The sequence below is a fragment of the Takifugu flavidus genome, chromosome 5, assembly GCF_003711565.1.
Source record: "Takifugu flavidus isolate HTHZ2018 chromosome 5, ASM371156v2, whole genome shotgun sequence".
Classification (NCBI taxonomy): Eukaryota; Metazoa; Chordata; class Actinopteri; order Tetraodontiformes; family Tetraodontidae; genus Takifugu; species Takifugu flavidus.
In genome coordinates, this window is record NC_079524.1 from 15597342 (window position 1) to 15622443 (window position 25102).

The following is a 25102-nucleotide window of genomic DNA, read 5'->3' on the forward strand; positions in this document are numbered from 1 at the left end:
TATTACGAGCAGGCGCATGAAATCAGAATTTTATATGGAGATAAAATTGGGTGTAGTTTGACTTTTGTATCTGCTCAAAAACTCCTTGTTTTGTACAGTTTACTGCTTTTTTTTGTAAAATAGCTCGCAAAGGTCACCTAACCTGTGTTGCCATCAGAGAATCATCAGAGATATTTATGATATGTAAATGTGATGTTATTTTTGTGCATAACAGCTGATGCAATGGTCGAAATATGAGCAGCTTTCATCAGATGTTTCCTCTGTTCTGATTTGTCCTTGTCACAGTGCAAATGATTGAAATGCCGTCACCATATTTTGTTTTATTTCTTTTCCTCACCTGCTTGGCAAAACAGAAGAAGAGTGTTCATTTCACACCTTAAAGGCTCTGTTTCCGTCACGTAAGTGAGCAACTGAGGATACCCCGATAATGCTCCCCTCGTCTAATGCAGATGACATGGGTACCCTTAGTGTCTGGTATGCTACTGGTATCATTCTTATGACATTCCTTTTGTGTTGCTCTACCTTTTAGGTTAATTTAGGAACCTTTGTCTCACCAAATCACTGTTGCTAGGAGACGGTAACCCTAGCCAATGCATTAGACAAGATGTACGGTATCTTCAGTTGTTTCTCTGAGTGTTGTACATGATAATGTCTCCGTCTCCTGCAATAAGCCTCCCGCTGTAACTCATGGTGAGCTAAAAGGCAACTCCTTCATTTGGAGATGTTTCTCTTTAAAATAATTCCAACAGCAACTTAAACTGTCATTTAAGTCTCTCAATTTTATTTATTTCGACAATACAATCTGGTCATATAATTAAAAAAAAACAAAACATATCCAAATACTTATCTTGGCTTCCACATCTGGGCACTGTACTTTCAGGTTAAAGCTGGATCAGACAGGAACAGTTTGGCCTTTGCCCTCTGACCCCACCAACCTTGACCAAAATCCATTTCCCTCTAGTTTCGTACTGTTCTTACTGCCTGAATCCCTTTACTGACCTGGGATTCTCTATATTTTACTATAACTATGTCACCTTTCCAAACCTTCCTGTGCCCTCCCAGCATGATGCTGCCTCCATTACACAAAACCATCAAAACAGACATGGCATCACCTTAACCTTCCCCCCTTGACTTTAACCCCCAGGGGGTCTCCACAGTGAGTCCATCTCCTCCATGAATCCCCCGTGTCCTCTGCATCCGACCAACTTCACCTCATCCTTCACAACATCTGGATATCTCCTCTCTGGTCGTCCTCTAGGTCTCTACCTGGCAGTTCCATCCTCAGCATCCTTCTACCGACATGCTTACTCCCCCTCTGTTCAAACCATCTCAATCTGGCTTCTCTGGCTTTAGCTCCAAAACCTTCCACATCTGCTGTCCCTCTGATGTTCTCAGTTCCCATCTTGTCTGTAGCTGTTACTCCCAAATGGAACCTCAGCATCTTCATCAGTGCCTCTTGTCTTCTCACTGTCTCGACACTAAACAGCATGTCTGGTGTCTCCACCAGCTTGTACACCCTTCTCACCCTTTCCTCATCTCATTCTTCTCTTGCAGCAGACCTCTTCTGTAGTAGGTGTAGATGTAGAGGTCCACCCACGTGCTGCTACCTCTGCTCTTGTATGTCACCATACGTTCCTGTCTCTTCAGAATGAAAGTATTTCCTTTAATATTTCCGGGGAGGCCCAACATTTGGATGATATTCCCAACTCGTCTGTGCAAACGCAACACAGATTACTTCAATGATGCTCAGTAAAATGATGGTACCCCATCCGGAGTATCCGAGGAGTTTGGATGCTCTGAAAAGATAAGAATAAATCTTAATTTTACAGAATTTCCAATTCTATTTACAAGTTGCATTTACAAAAACACAGGCGTAAACATTTGTCCCTCTTTCTTTCTCAGCTTCCTTTGAATGAAGCCTTTTAGACCATGATTACAGAAGTGGAGTAGTGATTTGTAGTTTCACTGTAACCCAGCTGTATCAGTAAATTATATCTGAGAAGAAGTAAAGTGAATGTGATATAAATGTCCCACTTGTCCCAAGATGTATATGTGTGAGAGAATCTGCTGCCTTTGATGTTGAATGCACAGAAATGTCACCTCACATTGATTGATTAGACATCTGCTGTAAGTCTTTGTCAAGTCCTAGAAAGAGGCAGATAGGAATGGCTACTCTGCTGAGACAGGAAGGACTTTAGGAGGAGGAGGAAGTAGTGGCTGAGGTGACATTTAGGGATTTTTAACACCCTCAAACTGTCCCTTACGGGTCTTCCGTTACCGTAGGTCCCATTGGAAAAATTGGGCCCAACCAGAAGAGCAGCCTCTCCCGGAGTGCGTCCACACATCCCTGGCTCTGGGCAAGCCAACGTGGGGCCAGCACTTCCACCAGGGCCCCACTGCATATGTCCTCCAAAAAGAAAAAGGGGACTGTTCTCCAAAGGGAAGAAAATTTTACAAAGACTTGGCGCTGTAAAATAACTTCTCAGTGTGCTCCTCTTTCTATAGATACATGTTAAACAAACAAAAAAAAACCACAAACCTCAGTGAACAGGTGGTTTTTATGAGCCAATATTCTTGTACAGCTGTTATATAGAATATTTGTATTTTTGTTAACCACATATTTTCAATAACTTGTTTCATATTTTGGTCCCAAGACCTCATGGTGCTGGCCGATGTAGATCTTTTCTTTTCTTTTTTCTTTTTTTTTTTTACCTTGGACTGTCTGGCTAATAAAGATGTCCTATAGAGACGGCCCAGGGTTATTGTCCATTTTGCACTCGATCAAGTCTGACGACACTTTATATTTGGATCCATTTTGAGAAGAAATGAAGACTGAGCGGAAGCTCGGTGGCTTAAACTTGTTGCGCAGCCAGTCTCCTAAAATGAATTCTGCATGCTTCACTTGAGCACATTCCCTGCTTGAGCGTCCAGAGGACGTGGTGGGCTGAGCTTGGAACGTCAGGTACTGGCTGACTTGTGTACACTGTGACAGATCAGTCGACCCCAACATTAGACAGGAAACAAGCACATGCTCCACCAACAGGGTCTCCTAGCCCAGATGCAACGCCTCATAGATCCAACCTCCATGTACTGTATTTGCCTTATAATTGCACAATGCTTCGTAGGATTTTTATTTGTTGTTTTTCCCAGAGTGTGCAATGATCATGCCTGTTCATATGTGTTCATCCTGACTTGTGATGTGTAGGATTATCAATCGACTGGTGACCCCACAGAGGACCAGAACTTGACTGCACCCATCTGAAATCCCTGCAAAACATCTAAACACACCTTGTAAAAAGGTTTGCAGAGTCAAAATTACAGAGTGATTTTGACTGTTCAGCGAGACACAAGGCTACCTCTGCGCTTCCCGCCACTCGAAAATCTACTAAATCTGACGTATGTTTACTCAAGATGATCTGTGACCCATCGTTTTTCCGTGTGTCTCCAACTGCTGGTGCAGATATCTACAGAAATGCTGTATCGGCACTTTTACAACGAGTACTGAATGTATGATGAAATGAAAGCTAATGTATTTCCCTGGCTGCCCAAATAGAGGGTGTTCACCTGTTAGCGCGTGGAATTGAATCAGTCCAATTCAGTTTTGCATTTCATTTTCATGCATCCTGAAATTAACTCTTATCTATTTATGGATCGGAAAAAGTCAAAACTGTATGCAAAGTGTTTTGTAACAATGTATGGATGTCAGCCTATAGCCATGTAAAACCTGAACTTGACCCTTTTCTCTTACAGACCATCATACGTTGCTTCGATTCTTCTTGAGTGACTTTTTTAGTACAGTTGTCCATTTGTAAAAGTGTTTTTTTTATGTATTTACTTGATTTTCAAACTGCCTTTTGGTACATTTATCTTAATAATCAAACAGTGCAAGCTTTTCCCATGGTGTCTTGATGACCATAGTGTTAAGTTTGCAGTCGTGTGCTAGCTTTATGCTAAAAAAAATGATCTGCCTATATTGATGGTTACCAATTATGTGGGTGTGCATGTGCAACATTTTTTAAGTTTAAATAAATTTGCTATTTTGTAAATGTTGTGTTTCCTAGAAGCACCAGAAATATACAACCCAGGTTGCACAGATCTGAGAGGGGGAGAATCAGAGAGGCCATTTTTCTCTTTTTGGGAGGATAACATGAGCAAAAACTACAACACTGAAAAAGCAATTGACTGCAAGTCCACACAACAGATTGCACCCATATCCTGGCTCCAGAAGGATCTGCAAAGTATTCGAACCCTGACAACACTGCTGCTGCTGAGACCCCCGACGGGGCTATAAAGGGTCTGAATGCTGAACCACAATATTGCTGCCTAGTCCCATCAACAGTACCAGTAGTTTAAACTGGGTCTTTGATAGCACCAACAGACCTTACATTCTCTTTATATAAATTTCCCTGTTATTGTGAAACCTACATTTGTTTTGAACAATCGTAGCCTAACACAGAAGAGGAAGCTGGTACATTTTATGAGCTTAGAAAAATAAAAGGTCATGTAATAAAATGCCTTTTACTAAACATACAGGTAAAATATGTAATAATACTGTTCAAACAGGTAAAGTCTGTGATTGAACTGGCAAATGGGAAGGCATTTAGAGGCCAGTTGGGGCCATTCTGGCAGGAGCTGGGACACTGGAGCAGAATATTAAATCACTGGGCAGCCCACGAGCAAAAAAAAACACATGCACTCATGCTCCCACACGACAGAATTAGGGTCGTGTTACTTGTATATTGCCGACATTTTGGCCATGAACAGTTTTCTAGACATTTATAATAGAGTGGTGCAAGAGAACATTTCACGCCTTTAGAAAACAACCCCCACCAGACAAACGGTACCGTGAAAATGTTTATTCACATCATTTTTAATGATTATGATGGCTTCAACAACTAGATTTAGAGCTTTCAAATGTAATAACATGAAAAACAAATGGATTCCATATTTGGGTTTTATTCAGGGAAGGATTTTATCAAAACCTTTAATAAAGGACAGGAAATTTAACAGCTAAGTTTCAACCATCTGGTGTTTAACGTAACAGATGAATCTAAAAACCAAAACCAAAACCTTCCAGCGTGTAGACTAAACTGATGAAAACTCACATGGAACAAAAAAACGCCAAGCAAACTGCTTGTTATCTTTTTCTTTAAAGATAGAAGAGAAGGTTGTCCAGCTGCATGTTGGGCTCCTTGTGGATGCTCTGGCCAACAAGGAAAGCCAGTTTGTGGGCATACTGGCAGGGGGCGGGCACTCTGATAACCCCCTGTGGCAGACAATATATACAATGTTAACAAATGCTTTATTAAAGAGGTTAGCGCTGCAAAAGTATTAGCAGGGTCGCTACCTGCCAGTTGTAGTACATGTGGCACAGCTTGTACGTAAGTCTCTGCATGTGATCTGGCTTCAGACCACTACTGTCATGGATGACGTTGTAGTGAGTCGGCGAGACGCTTCCAGAGCGAACGGCCTGGCTCACAATGTAGAAATCATACCTGGTACAAAATGAGAGCAGGATTTTACGTATACATGTAGCAGATAATGACTACCTGACAGAAGCAACGTGGCCGACACCCACCACTCTGGACGAGTGACCTCTGTGTCAATGACAGTTCCTGGAAGTGGGTTGGACATCTTCCCACCGATGACGCTAAAGAACCTGCTGGCAATGCGCTTCTTCACCACCACCACACTCAGCTTGGGCCTATGATGAACAGGACGTAGGAACAGGCAAATAATAGTATTCATAAGTACTTCACTGAGCATCAACTGGCAAAAGCAAATCAATCTTGATTTATATAGCGTCTTTTACAATCAAAAATTGTTTCAAGGCGTTTTCCAGAATCCCAGGGCCTGACCCCAGACAAGCAACAGTGACAAGGAAAAACTCTCGACTATTGAATAAGCTGCCAGTTGAGTGGGTCAGCGGGGTTGGAGGTCATCATGAAGGCGGTGGTACCTGTAAATCAGGGGTGCTCCTTATGTCGATCGCGATCTAACGGTCGATCGCGGCGTGGCATTAAAAAATATCAGCCTATCATTTATCCCATCACTTGATTGATATACAGGGCAGCCAGTTAGATGACAACTGAATTTGACATTCAGGTGACCAATCAAGCGCAAACAACGGCGCTAAGTGCAGCAGAACTTACGATGTCAGCCTATCATCAGTCCTGTTACTGATTGACATACAGGGCAACCAGTCAGAAGCGCTAAGCTATTCAGGGAATTACCGGTACCTCTGAATTTAGGCCATCGCTAAAGCTTATGGTCATCAAAATGAATGAGGGAGCGGGACCAAGTAAGAAGACAAAAACATCACTTTCATACGGAATGGGAGGTGGACTTTTTTTCACGATGTCATTTTCCAAGTGCGTTGAAGATTATTAAGTATATGAAGATTATTAAGTCCAAATTCGTTTCCACCATGACTGATGAACATTTGGAAGTGTGCTTGAGAGTGGCTGTCAGCAGCTACTGTCCGGACTGTGCGTCCCTGGCTGATTCAATTCAGTGCAAGTCATCAAAGTGAACTCAGGCAATTACAAAAAAATGTTAATAGTTAATTATTATGCATTTTTCAAAATTGGCTCATTCGGTTATTCAAGGTACATCAACATACATTGTACGTACAAAGAATCCTCAATACATTTGAAAATTAGATGTTTTGCATTTTTGTGGGGGGTAGATCACTTTGACTTGGTCATTTTGTAAGTAGCTCGCATGCAGAAAAAATGTGAGCAATACAGAAGGGGGGGGGGGGGGGGGGGGGGCAGAAAAACTACACAAGAAATAGCATCACTAGTCTTAAATATGATCATTTGTCTGTCTATGATAATAACTGCAAGACAAGCACTCACGCGTAGTCTGCCCCCAGTGACTTAATGGACTCTAGAATCTGGGCCACTTCAAAGGTGGCCACGCTCAGCAGCTGGCCGTCTCCCACCCCATCTCGGTACACAATAATGCGTGAAGGCAGGCAGTTGTTGCACTTCAGGTACTCTTTAAGTGCCGCTGTAAGACAAAGAGCTCTCATGTTGAAATTTCTTCTGCTGAAATTCCTTCAGTTGCAAATATAGAAAATGACCTTTACCAATAAAGGGACTCTTCAGGCCGTCCATGATTTCCTGACCTTTGTGCTGTAGTACACATCTAGAGAACCACCTTTGAAAAGAAATAGAACTTGCAGTACAGCAAAAACACAGATGCACAATGTTTTGTAGATACCAACCTGCTCATTCTCTGGTTCAAGCTTGCCACAAGGGCCCCAATGGACCTTTTCCCAGCAGAGGTGTCGTGATAGCAGTCGATGCCAACAATCATCAGATGCTTTAGCTATGGAAAGTTTGAGGAGGCAGAATTAATCTCATTTACCACAAATATGTCTTTTCATTTCTAAAGTCTTGTGTGCGTGACATACTGGGATTTCGACACTCCACAGCTCTCCTCCCATTTTACAAGCCATCTGAAGCGCAATCTTTGTGGCCACAGTCATGAGGGCCTTTGGACGGCTCAGAGTCCGGGAGACCACACACTGGCTGGGGACGGGACAGTCCACACACAGATACTTCTTAATATTGTCGTACTTGTCCTTCCTGCTGCTGGGAAGGACCACCACCACCTAACAAACAGACATGTGCATCAAATCACTCCTAAAAAGCAGGCACCTGGATAGCCTGTATATGGCTCGGGAAGAACAGTCACTCCGTTTCATTAGGATATAGAAACATCATGGATACACAACTGGATCCATTTCATATGCATGAGCACCAAACTGTCATTAAATACAAAACCAAGAGATGCTAGTGACAGTGAGATGAACCTTCACAAAGCTTTCCAGAAATTCGGGTCAGAAATAACCACTTCTCAACAAAACATCTAAATCCCGACTGCAACACAACGCTGTGATTTCAATGTGATCCGTGCTACCCATTAGTAACAGAATTATCCATGGAGGGCTGCACAGATCTTAGTCACAGCCCAAAACCTCAGGGCCAATGTGTCCTGGTGAAGGTCTAGTAGATCCTGTGGGTAAGCCCCATCCAGCATAAACTTCAATCAAGTCTATTTATATAGCACTTGGCAATAAAGTAGAATAAAACTGATAAATAAAAACAGATATAAAATGCTGTCTGTATTAGCTGTCAAAAGCCAGTCCAGTGGGGCTCCGAGTTCTGATTTAATAGGGCGCAGATCTTCATGGGAGCATAGAGGATCATCTGAGGGTGAGAGGTCATTAATTATAATAAAGACCTATTAGATGAGTGTGACGCAAACCATTTTAAACCTGTATAAAAGAATATCATTAACACCAAATGCAAGGCCAACTGTAGTGAAACAAGCCCCGGCAGGTGAAATATTCAAATGACAGTGGCTTTCACATCATGATCTACCTCAACTCACTCTGTTTTCACTCTGAAATTAAAATGTTTGACTGTCATTTTCCAGAATATTTCATGAAGAATTAACTTTTTTTTAAAAAAATAATTTTTTGTTTAGCAAATATTGAAGCCTCTGCGTCCATGTTGTCATTACGAGGCACCAGTGTTGTAATATTTCCAGTCAGTGGTGAGCAGTGGGACAGAAATGTGCCGTAGCTCGTTCGACATCGTCAGCAGGGTTTGACAACCTTGGGGGAGGGGCTGGAGATGCTCAGGAGGTTTAGGCAGTGCCGAGTGGTCGAAGTTCATAATAAGGCCAGTTAGTATGTCTGAGGCTGGCAATATTGCCATAAATAACTGTGTCCTGTTTAGAGCTCAAAATCTGCAGTGGAATCTCTTCACCAGCTGAGCAGCTGGTGGATATCGTGGTCTTTTTTTATACCTACACAAGCTTTAGCTGTATAATGATTCTAAAACGTCGGGATTTTCCAGGCATGAGACACTTCCTGAATGTGCTTCCATTATCGAATGTGTAGATATTTGATTTGTTTAGTGAAAAAAATGAGGGGAAGTCTCAGCCCGGCAGAGCTCAGTCTCTGTCAACAGGCTGTCCAATGGCAAAACCAGAACATGTCAGTCAGGTACAGCAATGAAAAGGGCTTCAGAGAGAAGAGCCAAACTGTGTTACAGTTCATCACGCGTGTCACTAACCATCTGAGTGCGGGGCCCAACATTCTGCTTCATGGCTTTAAGAAGACTATCCTGTTGATCCTCATATTCAATCCTAAATAAATGAAAAAGCAGACATCACAAGGACGAGTGTGAAACAGCCAAACTGTGAAACTGAGCCAAACTTCTTCATGCAAATTACAATTTGTAAAAAAAAGTTTTAATAGTTAATATACCGTAATTTCCGGACTATAAACCGCTACTTTTCCCCTACACTTTAAACACTGCGGCTTATTCTACGGTGCGGCTTATTTATGTTTATTTTCGTGGCGCACTATCACAACTATTGTGAATCAGTCATTTTTACTAACCCTCATCAACGTGGAAAATACTAGAAGAAAAGCATATGATGCGACTTTTAAGTTTAAAGTGATCACTCTGGTGGTTGAAGAAGGAAATTGAGCTGCCGCACGTAATCTTGGCGTACATTACGGTAATTAATGGCGAGAAGGTGGAGACGCCCGCCTGAAGAACTGATCCAAAGCAAAAAGACGACAAAAGCTTTTAGACATAAACATCGCAGGTGGACTGAGCTTGAAAACGTTCTGGAAGACTGGGTCAACACACAGAGAGCAGGCGGCCGCGGTGTTTCCGCTGTACAAATCAGACGGAAGGCAAAAGCAATCGCCACTGCGGTGAAAAAGAAGATTTTAGAGGTGGGCCATCGGGTTTTTAGATTGTTCATTGTTTGAGTAAAAAAGCATAAACAACGTAATTTGTGTGTAGCTGATACAAACGTATATTTCAAGGTAGCTGCATTACAGACACTGTGAGAAAAAAAAAACATTTACCGGTACAATATATTTATGTTGCTAAGCGGATTAAATTAAAAGTTAAAAAATCCTGACGTGATAAAAATTGGATTTAAGGTCTCTGTATAAACATACAAGTGAAAAGAGTGGCTGTTGTTTCTTACCTGTCTGTCACTCGTCAGTGACTCGTCTCTTACGGTAATAAAAACATATACTGGTACTGAATGTTTTCGATCTAATTTTTCATATTACTACGTGGGATACCTGCGTCTTAAAATCCGGTGCAGCTTGTATAAGTACAAAATTGATTTTCTTTCTAAAATTAGATTATGCGGCTTTTAATCAGGTGCGCTCTGTAGTCCAGAAATTACGGTAATCTACTTTCAATGCCTAATTTCCCCAGAAACATAAAAGGTGACTTTTTAGTAATAACTTCCTCCTTTGTGAAACACTTTTATCAAAACGCAACTTTACACTACAGGATCGAGATGACTTGATTTATAGTTAAATTAATTTTGGGTATTTAAAAATCAAAACAAACTTACATTTTTGCCCTCTGGAGTGAGATACCAAGTGGACCTGCGACCTTGTGGAGGTTCTGCAGGAGGTTCTGTGCTTCATTGGTGTTGCGGCGGGTGTAAAACAGCAACCAGTTTTCCAGTGGAGGAGCACTGATCACGTTCACTCCACGCATCTCTCTTGTCCAGTCAGCAACCACGGGGTCATATTCATACTAGACCACAGGGGTGGGGGGGTGGGGAATCTCTCCATTAGGATTACATAATGCCTCTTGCATTGTGTACAATCTATTAATTTCAAATAAGGCAAATTTGAAAAGGACAAGAATTGTACCGATGCTGAGCCCTGCAAAATCTTCTCTCCTGGAAGGAGTCTTCCATTTAAATTGAGCAGCTTCCTTTCAAAGTTCAGTCCCCACTTCTCCAACTCTGCCCTGGCATCAGCGTTCCTAGACAATAATTTGCGTTATGTAAATCAAAGCCAAAGTTAACACTGCCTCGTGACAAAAGGAAAAGGTCATATTTATAGCATGTCTTAACAAGCACCAGTATAACATTGCCAAAAAGGTGATGTGTCATACCAGCCACAACCAAAGAATGAGGCCATAATGATAATTATCGATGACCTTTCGGATCTAAAACGGTTTGGTAGAACAGATTTTAATTTAAGCTGTAGCCAATGCAACTGAAATAAATCAATGAAGAGACTGACTTAGATGATGCTGATGTTGGACAATTTCAACACCATTCAATTAACTTCCTTTGTCAGTGTTACAGCTGGACATGTGTCAAAAGACAGGTGACAATCTAATGGTGTCTGTACCCATTTGGGACAACCTCCCACTACACAGGTAACAATGGAATATATCCAAATCCATTTCTCTTGTGTCTACAAGAGAGCAGAACCTGGAAAACCTGCTGCAGTTGTGACATCATCACTTCTTCCAATTGATATGGTTGTATTCCACATGACTTTTGGATAAACAACATTTCCACATTAGGATACCAAAGGAATTTGATTTAAAATGCCTTTACTCTACATGCACAATAACAGGATCAACGTAAACTGAAAACCAAAACGGAGTGAGTGCTACTCAGGCAAGTGAAGTTAAACCAAAATAAGATTATTGGGGTCAATAGCATCTCATCTCTCTGTAAAACATTCATGGCAGGCCTTCAAAAATCTGTTAATCACCTACCTCTGTATGTTTGACATAAATCTGTTGAGCCGTTGCTCCCTCTGCTCTGGCGTCAGTCTGGTATGCACACTCAAGTCTCTCATGATATTGAAGTCAGAACGCATCTTGTCAGTCAAACCTGTCAAATAGGACATCTTAATTTCTAGAAGTTTTACTGAATGCATGCCATTTCTTTGGAGAGCAGAACATGCTGCAATCAATAATCTGTTCTAAAAAATCAAGGCCCAGCTAAAGTATTTTCAGAAAGTCTGTAGGATTCACACATTTTAGGTGAGATGTTCACTAAAGAGACCAAGATGTGAACATTTCAAGACTGTCAAGTCAGATAGATCAATCTGAAAATCTAGTTTACTGATTTTATATTTATGAAAACACCAAGAGGACTGTGCCTTTTTTTTTCTTTTTTTAAACTTCATGAGCCTAAATGAATTACTGCTCTTCAACACCACCCCAAGGGCCTCTCACACAGACTTGGACAATAACCTGTGAGGTAGCACAGCTCAGGTAGTAACATAGCTGGTCCACGAGGAGGACTACCACTGGGACCCAACCTCTTCACATGGCTGACCAGCAGGGCCTGGTTCCCATCAGTGATTTCCACCCCATATTGCTAAGAACACAAGATGTAAACATTTACAACAAAAATGTTTGGTGAGGTGACCAAGTTGCTCTACATCTGAGAAACAAATTGTAAAATCCACAAACAAAATGTAAGACACATTTTAGGGAACAAGTGTGTGATATTCTTAATCCTAACTATTAATCATTGCAACACACGTTATCAGCGCACATACATTCTTGTAGTAGTCCCTGAAAGAAATGTTTGTCTCTCCCCTTGTGAAAGTATTGCTTGGAGTGTGGTCCCATGCAATATCATCAATCCTGTAAGTTTTGTTGTTGTACCTACAAAAACACAGGAGCGTTAGTGTTTGATACAATTACTGGAGGAGCGTTTTCAATTCACAGGTCTTCCCCTACCTACAAGCATTAACATATATAAAATGGTAATATACAAAATGCCTGCATGATGGGGAGTATTTAAGTTGGTTAAAGGCATTAGTTTTTTCATTTTCTCGATCACTTCTTGCCCTTCAGGGTCACAGGGAGGATGCTAGAGCCTATCCCAGCTGCAAATGGTGAAGGCAGGGTGTTCATTGCAGGGCCTTATGTGCGCAAGTGTGGGTTTGGTACCTTGCTCAGGGGTACCCTGGCATTGCTCTGAAGGTGTTTTGGCACCTCCCCCTACTACCAGAACACCTTACATGTTTTGTCTACACTGGGTGTGAACTGAGATCCCTCCACTTCTCAGCACAGTCCTCAACAGACTGAGCCCCCACCCCCACACAACACCCCCAAACCCCTATGGAGCTTCAAAACCTTCTCATGATTTTGCTTTAGAAAGTTGCTAGAATGCAGGGATCTGTGTATTTCTTACTTGGTGAGGATTATAAGTCCAATGAGCTCCTTGGTGCAGATGTCTATGAAATTATGTGATCCACATTGTTGTCTTAAATTTATCATGAAATCAAGAACAGTCTCACTGCGAAGGACCCTGTGGCTGACATCAGTACACATCATGATGGCTGACTCGTAAGGCAAGATGGTCGAGGTGTAGCCAGACCATATAGTCAGCCTAGGAGAGAGAAAAAGGGGATAAATTTATGTTCATGGATGTTTCCATTAACCACCTGTGTGTTAAAATACCTATTTATGGAAAAGTAGCTGATCCGAGATACATTTGAGACGCAAATAAAATTTACCTTATAAAATGTTTCATATAGACGCAGATTTAAAAGAATGACAGTTTGTCATTTTGTTGCTGTACAAGTCTTAATTGGGGACGATGCACCATCGCAAACAGATATATAAATTGTTTGTTTCTCCAAATGCAGCTAACACTATAATTGCTCATGAAGAAACCTACACTGGATTGCACTTGGAACAAATCCTGTAAAACAAATTTATACTCACAACTCAAATTCTGTGCTGGCAAATATTGTTCAAAGATGATTGGTATAAATTGGTGACATGACAGTTATTATATTGATCAATTGTGAATGAAAATATTTATAAAAATGTGTTTAATGCTAACCTGAACTGTACAAAAAACAATGAAGCAAAATAATCTACCTGTGCTGTGGGATGTCGAGTGGATCATTGGGGTTGTAAAAGTTGCGCCCGATCTGCTGCATATTTAGAATTTTCAGGATCCTGCATTAAAACACAAAAACAATTCAATCTGTTAGACACTTGCTAATTCCAATGTACACTTTTATTAAAGGAACGCTTACCTTCTAAATATGATGTTGTAAAGCTGAATGCACATTGGAGATGATGGCGGCAGCTCATTTGTCAGGGTGACTGTTATCTGAATCTTCTCTCCATTGCGGGTCTCACTGTGCAGCACAGTCGCCTAAAACACGGTTGATAAATTGCAGCACATTTTGACACACGAACAAAGCAAATGCATGCACACATCAAAGACAATAAAACAGCAACCTGCCCAACAAGGACAATCATCGAATGTTGGAATAATCAGATCACCTTGTCCGGAAGTCTATGAGGTAGGAAAAGGAGAGCTCCATCAAAGGTTCGTGCTATACCCAATACTTCATGCTGAAAGAGCAGAGCAGTTCGCAAACGCCGCGACTCGATTGGCGGTTGATAGTCCACGTGATACTGATACAGAACCCACTGAGGGCGGGACACAATACGAAAGAAGTTTGCTATCAATGGAACGACAGAGCCACTTGATCCTGGAGAAAGAAAAACAAAACACACAGAACGTCAGCACTAATATCATAACATACAAGGTATAATGTGCAAAAAGTTTGATTTCAACAAACCACTCTTCGACTCCTTTACATGCTCTATAAACTGTCTGGTGTTGACCCCTGTATCATTGAAATCCCGGCGGCGTCCACCTCTTTCTCCTAGTTTTACTTGTTGAAATCCAACTGACATCTCAACAACAGCTATTAAAAACAAAGAAATGGACATTAAGTACTTCACAATGTAAATATTAAAATTAGTCCAAATCCATGCTGGTGCTAAATACAAGAAGCAACATGGAGTGAATATCAAATGATATATCACAGATCAAGCCATTAAACTACAGTTTAAACTAGACGGTAAAGGTGCTGCATAGAAACATCTGAACTAATGTCTGCACTGCGGCCCAGCAGTTCATGTGTGGTTGTATATGTGCAGCCACCAAAATGACTTTCGCTGGGTTCCCCTGATACCCGGAAGCGTCACGGAGAGCAGCGCAATGAAAATTGTGCTCAATCCACGGTTCACACCAGAAGCAAATTTACCATTTATCATACCAGTGTTGTGTAGTTGTATCCTGCAGAAAATATGAAATGTATGAAATACTAAAATCTTAAATGTTTATGTAATCTTTATTGTCCATTTATCTTCCAGTTTTCCCAAGCAGTCTCTGGTCTATGTGCGTCTCGTATTCTTTTTTAATACTGCCAACTTTAGAAATGCCCACCAAAAAATGAAATTGCAGTGTCGATTTGCAGTGTTTTATTGAACTCGATTCGCTCGTGACTAGTGCACAAAATAGAGCAGACGTTGAACAATCGCTGCACGTTGCGTGCCAATCGCAGCCATTCAAACCACGGAAATACCTCCGCTTTCAAGCGCTTCCGCCTTCAGTGTGAACCCAGTGTTAGAGTGAAACAGCCCCCATAAGAATCCAAAATGACTTGTTCATACTTTTTTGAGCAAGTTGTCCTGGGACACCTTTCTGTCTGCCCCTACCAACCAGATCTCCTTCGGCTTCTGGAGCAGCACTAGTCGCTGTAGCAGGCTCTCGAGTCTGGCTCCAACGAAGACAACAGAAAATGCATTAATAAGGCTTCTTTTTTCAAAATTAAATAACATTTTCTTCTGCCCCCACATTCTTTCAGTTTTTTGTCCTACAAGTTCATATAATTATCAAACAATGAACCTTTTAAAATGTCCTCGGGTTACCTGAAAAGTCTCATTGTCATGACTTAGGTACTCGGTTATGCCATCAAGCACCATTTTAACTATGACAGTCCTTAAGACTTTTCAACAGTTACTAAAGTTTAACTGGGGACAAAAGTGAAACCCTAATCTAAGTAAAACAGTTTAATTCCTTCTTTAGTCAAAGTTGTTACAACTTTAAATCTTGAATTTGGATAATTGCACCTACCATATGCACAAAGCATCAAATTAGTGACAACCTTTAAAGTAAATACATTTATTAAACTGAAACTAAGTTGATTTTTAAAAATAATTTTCATAAATAAATGACTATAATTCAGAGATCAAGTGGCATCAAATAAACAGAATGAATGAGGTCTAAATGTGTTGTTCATGGGTTATCGGTGGGTATAAGCCGATTGGCTGCCGATCATTATCAGCCAATATGGACCTGAAACAGCTTGAGGGTGGGCTCCAAAAAAGCCAATTGCATTATTATTCATAGTAAATTAACTACTCAAATGGCTAGTTTTCCCGCTCTTTGTAGAAGAGAGGTTGGCAGGATGAGTTCTCCCGTCTGGGATTCTGAAAAAGACGTAAAATTCACTGCTTGCCATGCATGTGACACTTAATTCCTTGTTCCTTGGGAAGATGCCAAACAACAGAACACACCAAGTATGAGAAACAAATCCGGGATTTAAACAAAAAAGAAAAAAAAGACAGCTGCCACTCAGCTGACTGGAAGTGAATCTTTTGTCTGGATCTCAAAAGGAGGGACAGTAAAAGGTGGGAGGATATGGAGTTCATTGGCCTTGAGGAGCAGCCTCTTTCTGTGGTTGAAAACATGGGGTTCCAACGAATGACATGGAGCTATGTCTCTCCTCAGTATAAATACTTAATGCATTTTCCTGCAACTTTACGGGACGTACACATTTATCAATTTTAGTACAAATGTTTTACCCCTTTAAGTGGTCCACCAATCTAGATTGTAATTACGGGATGTGGAGGATTATTATTCTCCATAAATTCTGGAATTGGTACTGGTGGATTTATGATTCCTGTAATAGAACAGGCCCCAAAAAATGCTGATGGAGCAACCTAGTCATTAGTGCAAAGGTAAGAGTCCGTATACAGGAAGTGACGAAACGCTTACGGCTCCAGGAGCTGCGGTCTCCGTGCCACGAGCCCTGCCGCGTGATCTTGCACGTGCTCGCCCAGTCATCGTAAGGCACTTCCCGGTGGCTTACCTGCATAAAAAGATTAAAACGCTTACATTTAGGTCGTAAACTGACTTTTCCCTTAACTAAATACATTATGATCCAAACTACAGTGGATGCAAGTGGAAAACACTGAAATGCAGCCTAATAATTTATAAAAATGTAACGTTCACATAATAAAACCGTAAAATGTGCCATTTAAGGCCCTGTTACGGGGCTAGCAAACATTATCGTCAAGTAAAATACTACCACTAAGTAAAAACGATATTAATTCTGGAGTGGTAAGATAAGACAATTTCAATCTGTCAAACGTTTTCCGATCAGAAGTTTGGTCATCCATTAGCCTAGCTTAATGATATTAGCGAGAATAATTGGCGGAGTTTATTTCAAGAACAAGTGACGAACAGCAGTAGAAAAAAATGTTTCAAATGTTTCATATTGACATTTTATAAATTAAAATAACAGTGATAGGTTTTGAAATTCCCCGCCATAATCAGAAATCATATCGATATACTTACTATACGTACGAAGCGACAACGTGCTCAGCACAAATGCTTCAACGGCGGAGTGGCGCATCAACACATGCGGCTGTCATTCGCCTTTTCAAGTCAATTATACATTTCCTTTATACTCACATTCAAAATGCGTACCTTAAGGTACGTGTCTACATTACTATCTTTAGAAACGAATGACTTTAATAAAACGTTTCATATATAAAGTCTTAATTTATTTTGAATCCAAGAACTATTTTTAGGCGCAATGATCTCTGTTGTACGACTCGTTTTGGGGGTTTGCCACCTCATTTGTGACCACTAGATGGCAGCAAAGTCTATTTTACGTTAAACTATCTGCTGAATAATGTTGATATAGTGTTTGTTGTCAGCGCCAGACCTGATTCAGGCCCTTTGTTGCTGAAACACTTTGAAAAGGACATTTTTGTTAAGTAGTGATGACCTTTGAAAGCTAATCAGACGACATTTTTTATAATGTGAAGGGGAGTTTGTGGGAAAATTTTGTGATTCAAGTCGGCTAACTGGCTTCAGGCACATTTCAGAAGTAAAGAGAGAGTTGAACCTTGAGTTCAATTCTGATTGTGGTGGAGACAGAAACCAGTTTACTTGAAAGAGTCTATATGAACATTGGAAAAGATACAGGTAGAAAATATACAACTGTGGTTAAATGCAACTGAGACCTTTTTAAGGTTTCATAAATTATTTACATGTTCTGTGAATTTTGGTTGATTAACTAATTCATAGTATGTGGCGATAGTATTTCTTCAGAGCTAACCTTGGGCTTTTGTGACTGTACTGTATTTTAAAAAATACAACAGAAGCAAACAAAGGCTTCTCATTAGGTTTTCAGACTTATAGTTCATTGTTTTTGTCAGGATGTAAAGGACCTTTCTTCCTATAGATATACATTATTTACTGACAATGTCTTTGAAAAGGTGACTTTTCAAGGCTTTTACCAAAGACTTTATTTCCAAATTAATAATAATTTCTATTTAGGTTTATTAGAATATTAGGTTATTGGGCTTTGTTCTTTTTTATGCTGTAATCTAGTCTTTTAAGCAAATACTTAAACTTATACAATAAATGTCTATAGTCCAGCAATCCAAATGCATTAGTGAAAATGAACAAAGGCCTCTGAGAAACACAAAATTGTTATTTTTTTGTTTAAAAAAAAAATCCTTTGAGGGGCTACAGGAAGTGCACTGAAAATGTTGCAGCCAGCTGGGACATAAATAAAACTGCTTAATACAACAAACTCATCCTGCAGCCTCCATTTTCATGAAACCCAACATGCATGATCTGTTGAAATAAACCCATTTATTGGGTATTTTGTCTTAGTCAGTATCACAGTTGAGGGTGCCCTCTTCCCCATCCCTACATTGGAAACACCTCCTGGTGCGCAGTGTTATTCAAATGCATGCCTCTCAATAAAAGCTTTGATTTACGACATGTTGAAAGCTTCAGTTCACCACTGCATTTTTATTCAACTGATTATTGCAAAACTAGAACAAGAGGGGATTTTGAATAATGCTGCACTATGATACCAGTAAGTGGGTTTAGAAAATTAGATTAGTCTCTTGCCTGCTGTGGAACCCATAATCTGCTTTGCATCAGTGTGCTTCGCTTTAAAGACACACACGCATACACGCACACACGCACACACACACAGACACACACACACACATACACACACACACACACATACACACACACACACACACACACACACACACACACACAAAGTTATGATAGCAACACTAACCAAAAAGAGATCAGTGGGAGATATATTTAAGATTTTAAAATATAGAATTCTACTATTGTTGCTACTTATAATTTCTGTGGATAATTTAAGGATCTACAAATACATGAAAAAGTTCATTTGCACTTCGTTTTAGCTTTCTGAACAGCTCTTTTAAACAGGCACCGACAGCCAACTACGTATGTGGGATCAAAAAAAAATTCTGCACTGTTATGAACCACATTACTTTCTTTCTCAGCTGCAATTAGTGGAATTCTGAAATGAATGCCTAGCATATCTGAAAATTTACTTTTCTTGAACGTTTTGAGTTGATTTATTGCCATAAAGGTACCAATGGTTTCATTCAGTTAATAATGTTTACTCAAGTTTGAGTCTTTGGTACAGTTTACAGCTGCACTATAAATGTGCTTTTACAGAGATGGAAATCAGGCAACATGCTGATCAGCAGAGTCCTACAGAGACAGGGGCCCCCTCAGAGCTCGATTCGGTGACGGGGCCATGTGATCTTTGAAAAGTCAACCAGGGTTGGTCTACAGCTGGACTACTAGAGAACAGATGCGTAGCAACAGCCTCCTGCTGTGCGGAGATGCAGCACTTGCAGGTTGATCAGGAATCTACTGTAGATTTCTTCCTCTGATAAAACCACCCCAACTCACTTTTTCATCATTCTTCATTTTAGAGCTCATTTCTAACTTCCATACATGATTCTATGAAGTCCTGCAGGTGGAATCTCAAACAGAAAACATCAGTGCCCCCCCTCCATCAAGCAAAACTCATAATCCATCTCTTCTGTGCGAGGCGGTCTCTCCACAACAGGAGCAGTGAAGATTTCATTTCCACAAAAGATTAAGCTGTCTTCTGCATCACTTGAACTTTGTGGGAGTTTGAATTTGAAATCTTTGCAGGTTTTTCCCCTCTCTTTGTCCTAAGCATCAGTTTGAAGAAAGGTGCAGTGAAGCATCAGCAGCAATGAATCTAATAAGCACATTGTGGGAATGAAGCAGAGGGAGAGAGCTTCAAAGGCAGCAAGGCACAGCATGATGGGCATCGGCGTGAACTCCCAACCTAGGACACTCAGCATGCTCTTAAGCAACCACCCCCTTTAGACTAGTCATGGGCAGTAATTAAAACCATCATTCCCACTGCCTCACTGTCTCATTAGCCACAGGACCCCCAGCTTTCATCCCACCACGTCCAAAAATATCACAACACCACACCAGTAAAAATGATCCCGGCACTAGTAAATGTCTGACACCTCTGACAGATCTAAATATCACCCAAAGACCGGTGGAAGGCTGCAACCCCCCCCCCATATATTCTCGTTTGTGCAGTAATGAGAAAACTACCGTCTAATGTCAGATGAATACATTCAGATATGAAAGAGCTAAATCTTCCAGACTTTACATCTAAGTCTATATAAAAATAGAAATATGACAAAATCACACATTTCATGCTCCCACGTTTGCAATCAAAGGTGGGATTTGAAGCGTGTAGGCATCAGTTGCAGTGGTCACTTTAATTCTTGGCTGTAGATAAAAAGAAACTGTTTCTCCCATGTTTAATTCACTGTGAGCCATGACTAACCCATGTACTACACCTGCCAACTGACTGTCTCTTTGCTTGCTTCCCATACGAAACTGTATTTGGACAATGATGAACATCAGCAGAGGGATCGAGGTCAGGAAAATGTGTCTTTGGATGATTTTATTTAATTCCCTGATATATTTCCTGCTGAGTAGCAGCATGCAAGACAGAGCTTTGCTAAAACCTCAATCCTCTGCATGTCATTAACCTACTTGGCATCACTGTCAACCTATTTTTATGTTTTCATATGGTACCAAGAGAGGTTGGAACTTTTTAAAAATAAAATTATGTTTGAGAGAATAATGCTGTTCCTATCATTTTAGTTATCCATTATATTATCCTTTTGTTATTAATATTATAACCCATTATCTATTGATTTAAAAATACAGACTTTAAATGTTGTCAATGACTAATTCTAAATTTAGTTTAAAATCAAATTTATTTAGAGCCCAAAAGCACAAGCATTGTTGCCTCTGAGGGCTTTACAAGCTGTATATTTGTACCCTCGGTCCTTGGACTCTCAAACCAGGTCAGGAAAATGTTAAAGAAAAAACCCTTTTAGAAAGGAAGAAAACATCCCAAGATGAGGGACGCTTGGAAGGGACAGATGTGCATTAGATGACCAGTAGAGAACCTGAACAATAACATCACTAATATATCCATGTTCATTATAAATAGAGGTATAGGAGTTTGAGTAGAATCGGTTCCGGAAACAAAGGTATTAATGGTAATAGAAATGGTCAATATGACAAATTATCAACTGTTTCTCATTCTGTGTGTGCGGGTGGGTGCATGTTGTCTATGTCTGGCATGGATGGTCCTCTTCAGGGTCATGAGAAGCCTCTGATCTTCAGTAAAACAAAGACTTGTGCCGATCAGCTCTCAGCCTGTCAGACTGCTCTGAATCATCAGCCTCTTCTGTGACGTAATTGTTTATGTGAGCATTTTCCTAAACGGACCCTGATGCCACAAATACCATTACTATGTTCCCATTTTGTCCTCGGTGCCGTTGTGAGTCAGTCGAAATTATCAGCCAACCACAAGCTGCTTCTCAGCCAAATTCAGCTAACTGAGCCTCTCCCACTCTGTTTCTTTGAGAAGCCTTTGATGTCAGCGGGGGGCTTTTGCACTCGCAGTGATTGTAACGAATGATACTTTAAGCGATTCTTTTTTATCCACGAGCTTAATGAAAGATTAATGGGTTTGATATTTTCCCTTGTTTATGTTTTATTTAAAAAGTAATCTGTGGCCCTTGGAACCTGCTTAAAGGTTTTTGTTAATGTTTTTTTGATAACTGGAGGTATTTAAGCCTTACAATTCTAAACACAATAAGAAATGTTGAACTCTTTACATAATGACCTTGAGTGCTGTGCCTCTGTCTTTGTCAGAGAGAATATCTTATAGCTGTGGGAAAGATCATTTACATTTCAGCAAGCAGCAGACTGCCATGGCAAAAACGAAATGAGTCAGTGGGATTTGTGTGTATGTGTGTGGGTTTCCCCACCATCAATGTTTACTGCTTGTTAAACAGTCGGAACTATAAAATCTGATAGTTGAGAGGAAATTTGTGGCTGATCATAAATAACTAGTTCTTTAATGTTCTTTGTTAACAGCCTACTGTGATATTCAAATATAATTTTCACATATGACAACAGCAAAGATCTGAAGTACATTTAAGTCTCCTGAGGTTTTCCTCTTTTTATTTGCACCTATGAAGAACGAATATGCATTAATCAAACAGTTCTTTCAACTTTATTCACAGTATTGGCAGTTTTACTGCTTTTATGGGGTATATTGTTCAGGCTTAGTTTGATCAGGATCCGAATGGAGACGGGAACCAGCCAACTAGGTCTCACAAAAGGGTTTATTGAATCCAAAAGAAGCCTCGAACGTAGTAGGGAAAAGCATGCTTGGCATGGTGAAAAAATCCAGCTTGTTCCTATTCCAAAGGAGGGAGGCGTGGTGACCTTGAGCAGAGAACAAAAAATATTATAACTCCTGAATCTCATACAAGAGGGCAAATAACTGACGATCAGACACTGGTGAACATGAGCCCAGGGCCTAAATAGCCAGTTGAATAGCAATAGGCAGCCGGTGCGACTGTCACCAGCGACAGCTGTAGGAAAGTGGCGCAAGTGTGACCAGGGGTGCCGACGGGTGTCTAGCAGATTGAGAAGGCCAGCAGGAGGTTGGTGGGAGGACTTTCTAGGGGCACAAACTGGACCAGATTCTCAAAGTGGCCCAAGGGCGTGTTAAACGCCATCTTCCATTCATCACATTGATGTAGTCAAACCAGATGGTAAGCATTGCAAAGGTCCAGCTTAGAAAAGATCTGAGCCTTGTGGAGAGGACCAAACGCCGCATCGAGCAGGGGCACTTGATTCTGGAAGTGATGTAATTCAGAGCTCGATAATCTCTATAGGGTTGATGGGAGCCATTTTTCTTACGAACAAAAAAGAACCCCACTCTCACAGGGAAAGAGGAAGGGCGGATCAGACCGGACTCACCAATGTACTTTTCCATAGCTTCCTGCTCTGGCCAGGAGCGGTTGTATAGCTGACTCAAAGGCAGAGAAGCTCCTGGGAGTAGGTCGATGAGGTGGCAGAGAGAGCACGCTGCTTACTAAAGACTGCTCCCAAGTCGTGATATTCTGCAGGTACAATGGAGAGGTCGGGAACCTCCGCGGATGGATCTGGGGTTACTGAAGAGGGGGAGAGTGCAGAGCAAAGACAGTTAGTGTGGCAGGAGACACTCCAACTAGTAAGCCTACCGGACAACCAGTCGAACTGTGGGTTATGGCGGGCTAACCAGGGCGCACCAAGGATGCCAGGAGAGGAGGACGGGGGAATAAGAAAAAGCTGAATCTGTTCCCTGTGGTTACTTGAGATGATGAGTGCGGTTCAATGAGTTATTTCGGCCAGGATTTCCCCGTTTAAACTGAGGATGGTCTTGTGCTCGCACAGAACCTCAGTGAGGAACACTGGCCTGCGTGACTAGATCCTGGTCGATGAAACTGTCATCTGCACTGGAATCGACAAGGAAAGACAAAGAGATGGTGTAATTAGGCCAAAGAAGCATACCTGGCAGCATCAAATGGGCCGGAGAGAAACACGGAGAAGCTCCGCCCGTTAACGCTCCTGCATGCGCTGGCGAGCTTAATCTTTTGGCTGAGCCGGACACGCAGCAATGAAATGGTCTGGTTGACCGCAGTACAGGCAGACCTTGGTGGTTACCCTTCTCTGCCTTTCAGAATGGGAGAGTTTGGTTCGTCCCAGCTGTGTGGGCTCAGAAGCTGCGACTTCAGGAGGAGGGACATGGCTTCATGTTGGTGGTTCAGCCGCAGCGTCACTCAACCTGGCAGAGGCCATTGGAGAAACCTCATGATGCAACCTGACCCTCTTTCTCCCTCTCTCCCTGAGGTGATTGTCCAATTGAATGGTGAGGTTGAATAACTTCTCCAAATTTGGCATCTCCTCTTGAGCTGCCAACTCGTCTTTTAGTTCCTCCACCAGCCCCTGAACATAAATTCCCCTGAGGGTGGTGTCATTCCAACGACTGTTGGGTGCAAGGATCCGGAAATGGATGGAATAATCAGCCATGGCACTAGCCACCTGGCGCAGAGACAGTAGTTTTGATGCTGTCTCACTGTTCTGGACTGGGTGGCCGAACACACATCTGAGCTCCGTGGAGAAGGAAGAGTAATGAGTGATTTTCAATTATGGCAGTAGCCCATTGTGCCGCCCTTCCGGATAACAAGTTGACAATAACGGCAATTTTAGATTTCTCACGGGTACATTAGAGGTTGAACAATAAACTACTGCACCTGCCCGCCTCAGCAGAATAACGCTCGGGAATGTGGACATGAGGCTCACATGGTGCAGCGGCAGAGGAAGGAATGGAGGCCAGCTGAGTGTCAACTCCTGGAGCTGCTGAGGTCGAAGGGGCTGGAGACTGGCCCGGATAACCTTGGGTGAGACGTTTAGCCACGGTGGTAGTGAGATCCTGAGATCCTGCCATAAGCCTCCAAGGTCTTGCGAACTGAGTCGCTGTCTGCAGGGTCCATACTGGTCTGATTGTTCTGTTAAGGTTTAGTTTGATCAGGACCCAAATGCAGAAAGGAACCAGCCAACTAGGTCTCACAAAAGGGTTTATTGAAAACAAAAGAAGCTCCGAACAAAGTGGGGAAAAACACGCTCGGCACGGGGAAAAGGTCTTGCTCGTTCCTTTTCTAAAGGAGGGAGGCATATTGACCTTGAGCAGAGGACAAAATGATAAGATGCTGGTCAACAGGAGCCCAGGGCCTAAACAACTAGTTGATTAGCAATAGGCAGCCAGTGTGACTGTGACCAGCGACAGCTGTGGGAAAGTAGCTCCACCACGCCCCTGGAGAAAGAACAGAGCAGGAACAGGGCAAACAACCAACAAAGAACACCAAACAACACCCAGGACCCTGACATATATTCAACATTTCCTCCCTTGTGAGGGAAGACA

The 25102-nt window shown here is 41.5% G+C and overlaps 2 protein-coding genes and 1 long non-coding RNA gene across 17 annotated transcripts in view; 1 reads left to right on the forward strand and 2 right to left on the reverse strand.

Annotated features, from left to right (window-relative positions):
• Positions 1 to 4046, forward strand: part of rimbp2b (RIMS binding protein 2b) — a 63516-nt gene extending 59470 nt beyond the window's left edge. For 12 of the 15 annotated variants that reach the window (XM_057033774.1, XM_057033779.1, XM_057033781.1 and 9 more), the window contains one exon: positions 2284 to 4046. In XM_057033774.1, coding sequence (XP_056889754.1) covers positions 2284 to 2478 — 195 coding nt within the window. In that variant the 3' untranslated portion in view covers positions 2479 to 4046. Of the gene's footprint in view, positions 1 to 353 lie in introns of all 15 variants that reach the window. The other 3 variants (XM_057033782.1, XM_057033784.1, XM_057033783.1) reach the window with 2 other exon arrangements.
• A 795-nt stretch (positions 4047 to 4841) lies between these two features.
• piwil1 (piwi-like RNA-mediated gene silencing 1) lies at positions 4842 to 17340 on the reverse strand. Its single transcript, XM_057033792.1, has 21 exons — positions 17275 to 17340; positions 16693 to 16786; positions 15306 to 15408; positions 14426 to 14554; positions 14124 to 14335; positions 13871 to 13992; positions 13710 to 13790; positions 13015 to 13212; positions 12374 to 12482; positions 12063 to 12189; positions 11580 to 11697; positions 10715 to 10829; positions 10408 to 10595; positions 9093 to 9165; positions 7421 to 7621; positions 7232 to 7335; positions 7094 to 7164; positions 6861 to 7014; positions 5579 to 5704; positions 5348 to 5495; positions 4842 to 5266 (listed from the first exon to the last, which is right to left on the reverse strand). The coding sequence occupies exons 2-21, from the start codon at positions 16759 to 16761 to the stop codon at positions 5150 to 5152; spliced, it is 2565 nt and encodes an 854-aa protein (XP_056889772.1). The 5' UTR covers positions 16762 to 16786; positions 17275 to 17340; the 3' UTR covers positions 4842 to 5149.
• A 4010-nt stretch (positions 17341 to 21350) lies between these two features.
• Positions 21351 to 24868, reverse strand: LOC130526273 (uncharacterized). Its single transcript, XR_008950695.1, has 3 exons — positions 23692 to 24868; positions 23119 to 23312; positions 21351 to 22578 (listed from the first exon to the last, which is right to left on the reverse strand). It is a non-coding gene; the product is annotated as an uncharacterized LOC130526273 (long non-coding RNA).
• Positions 24869 to 25102: the final 234 nt, after the last annotated feature.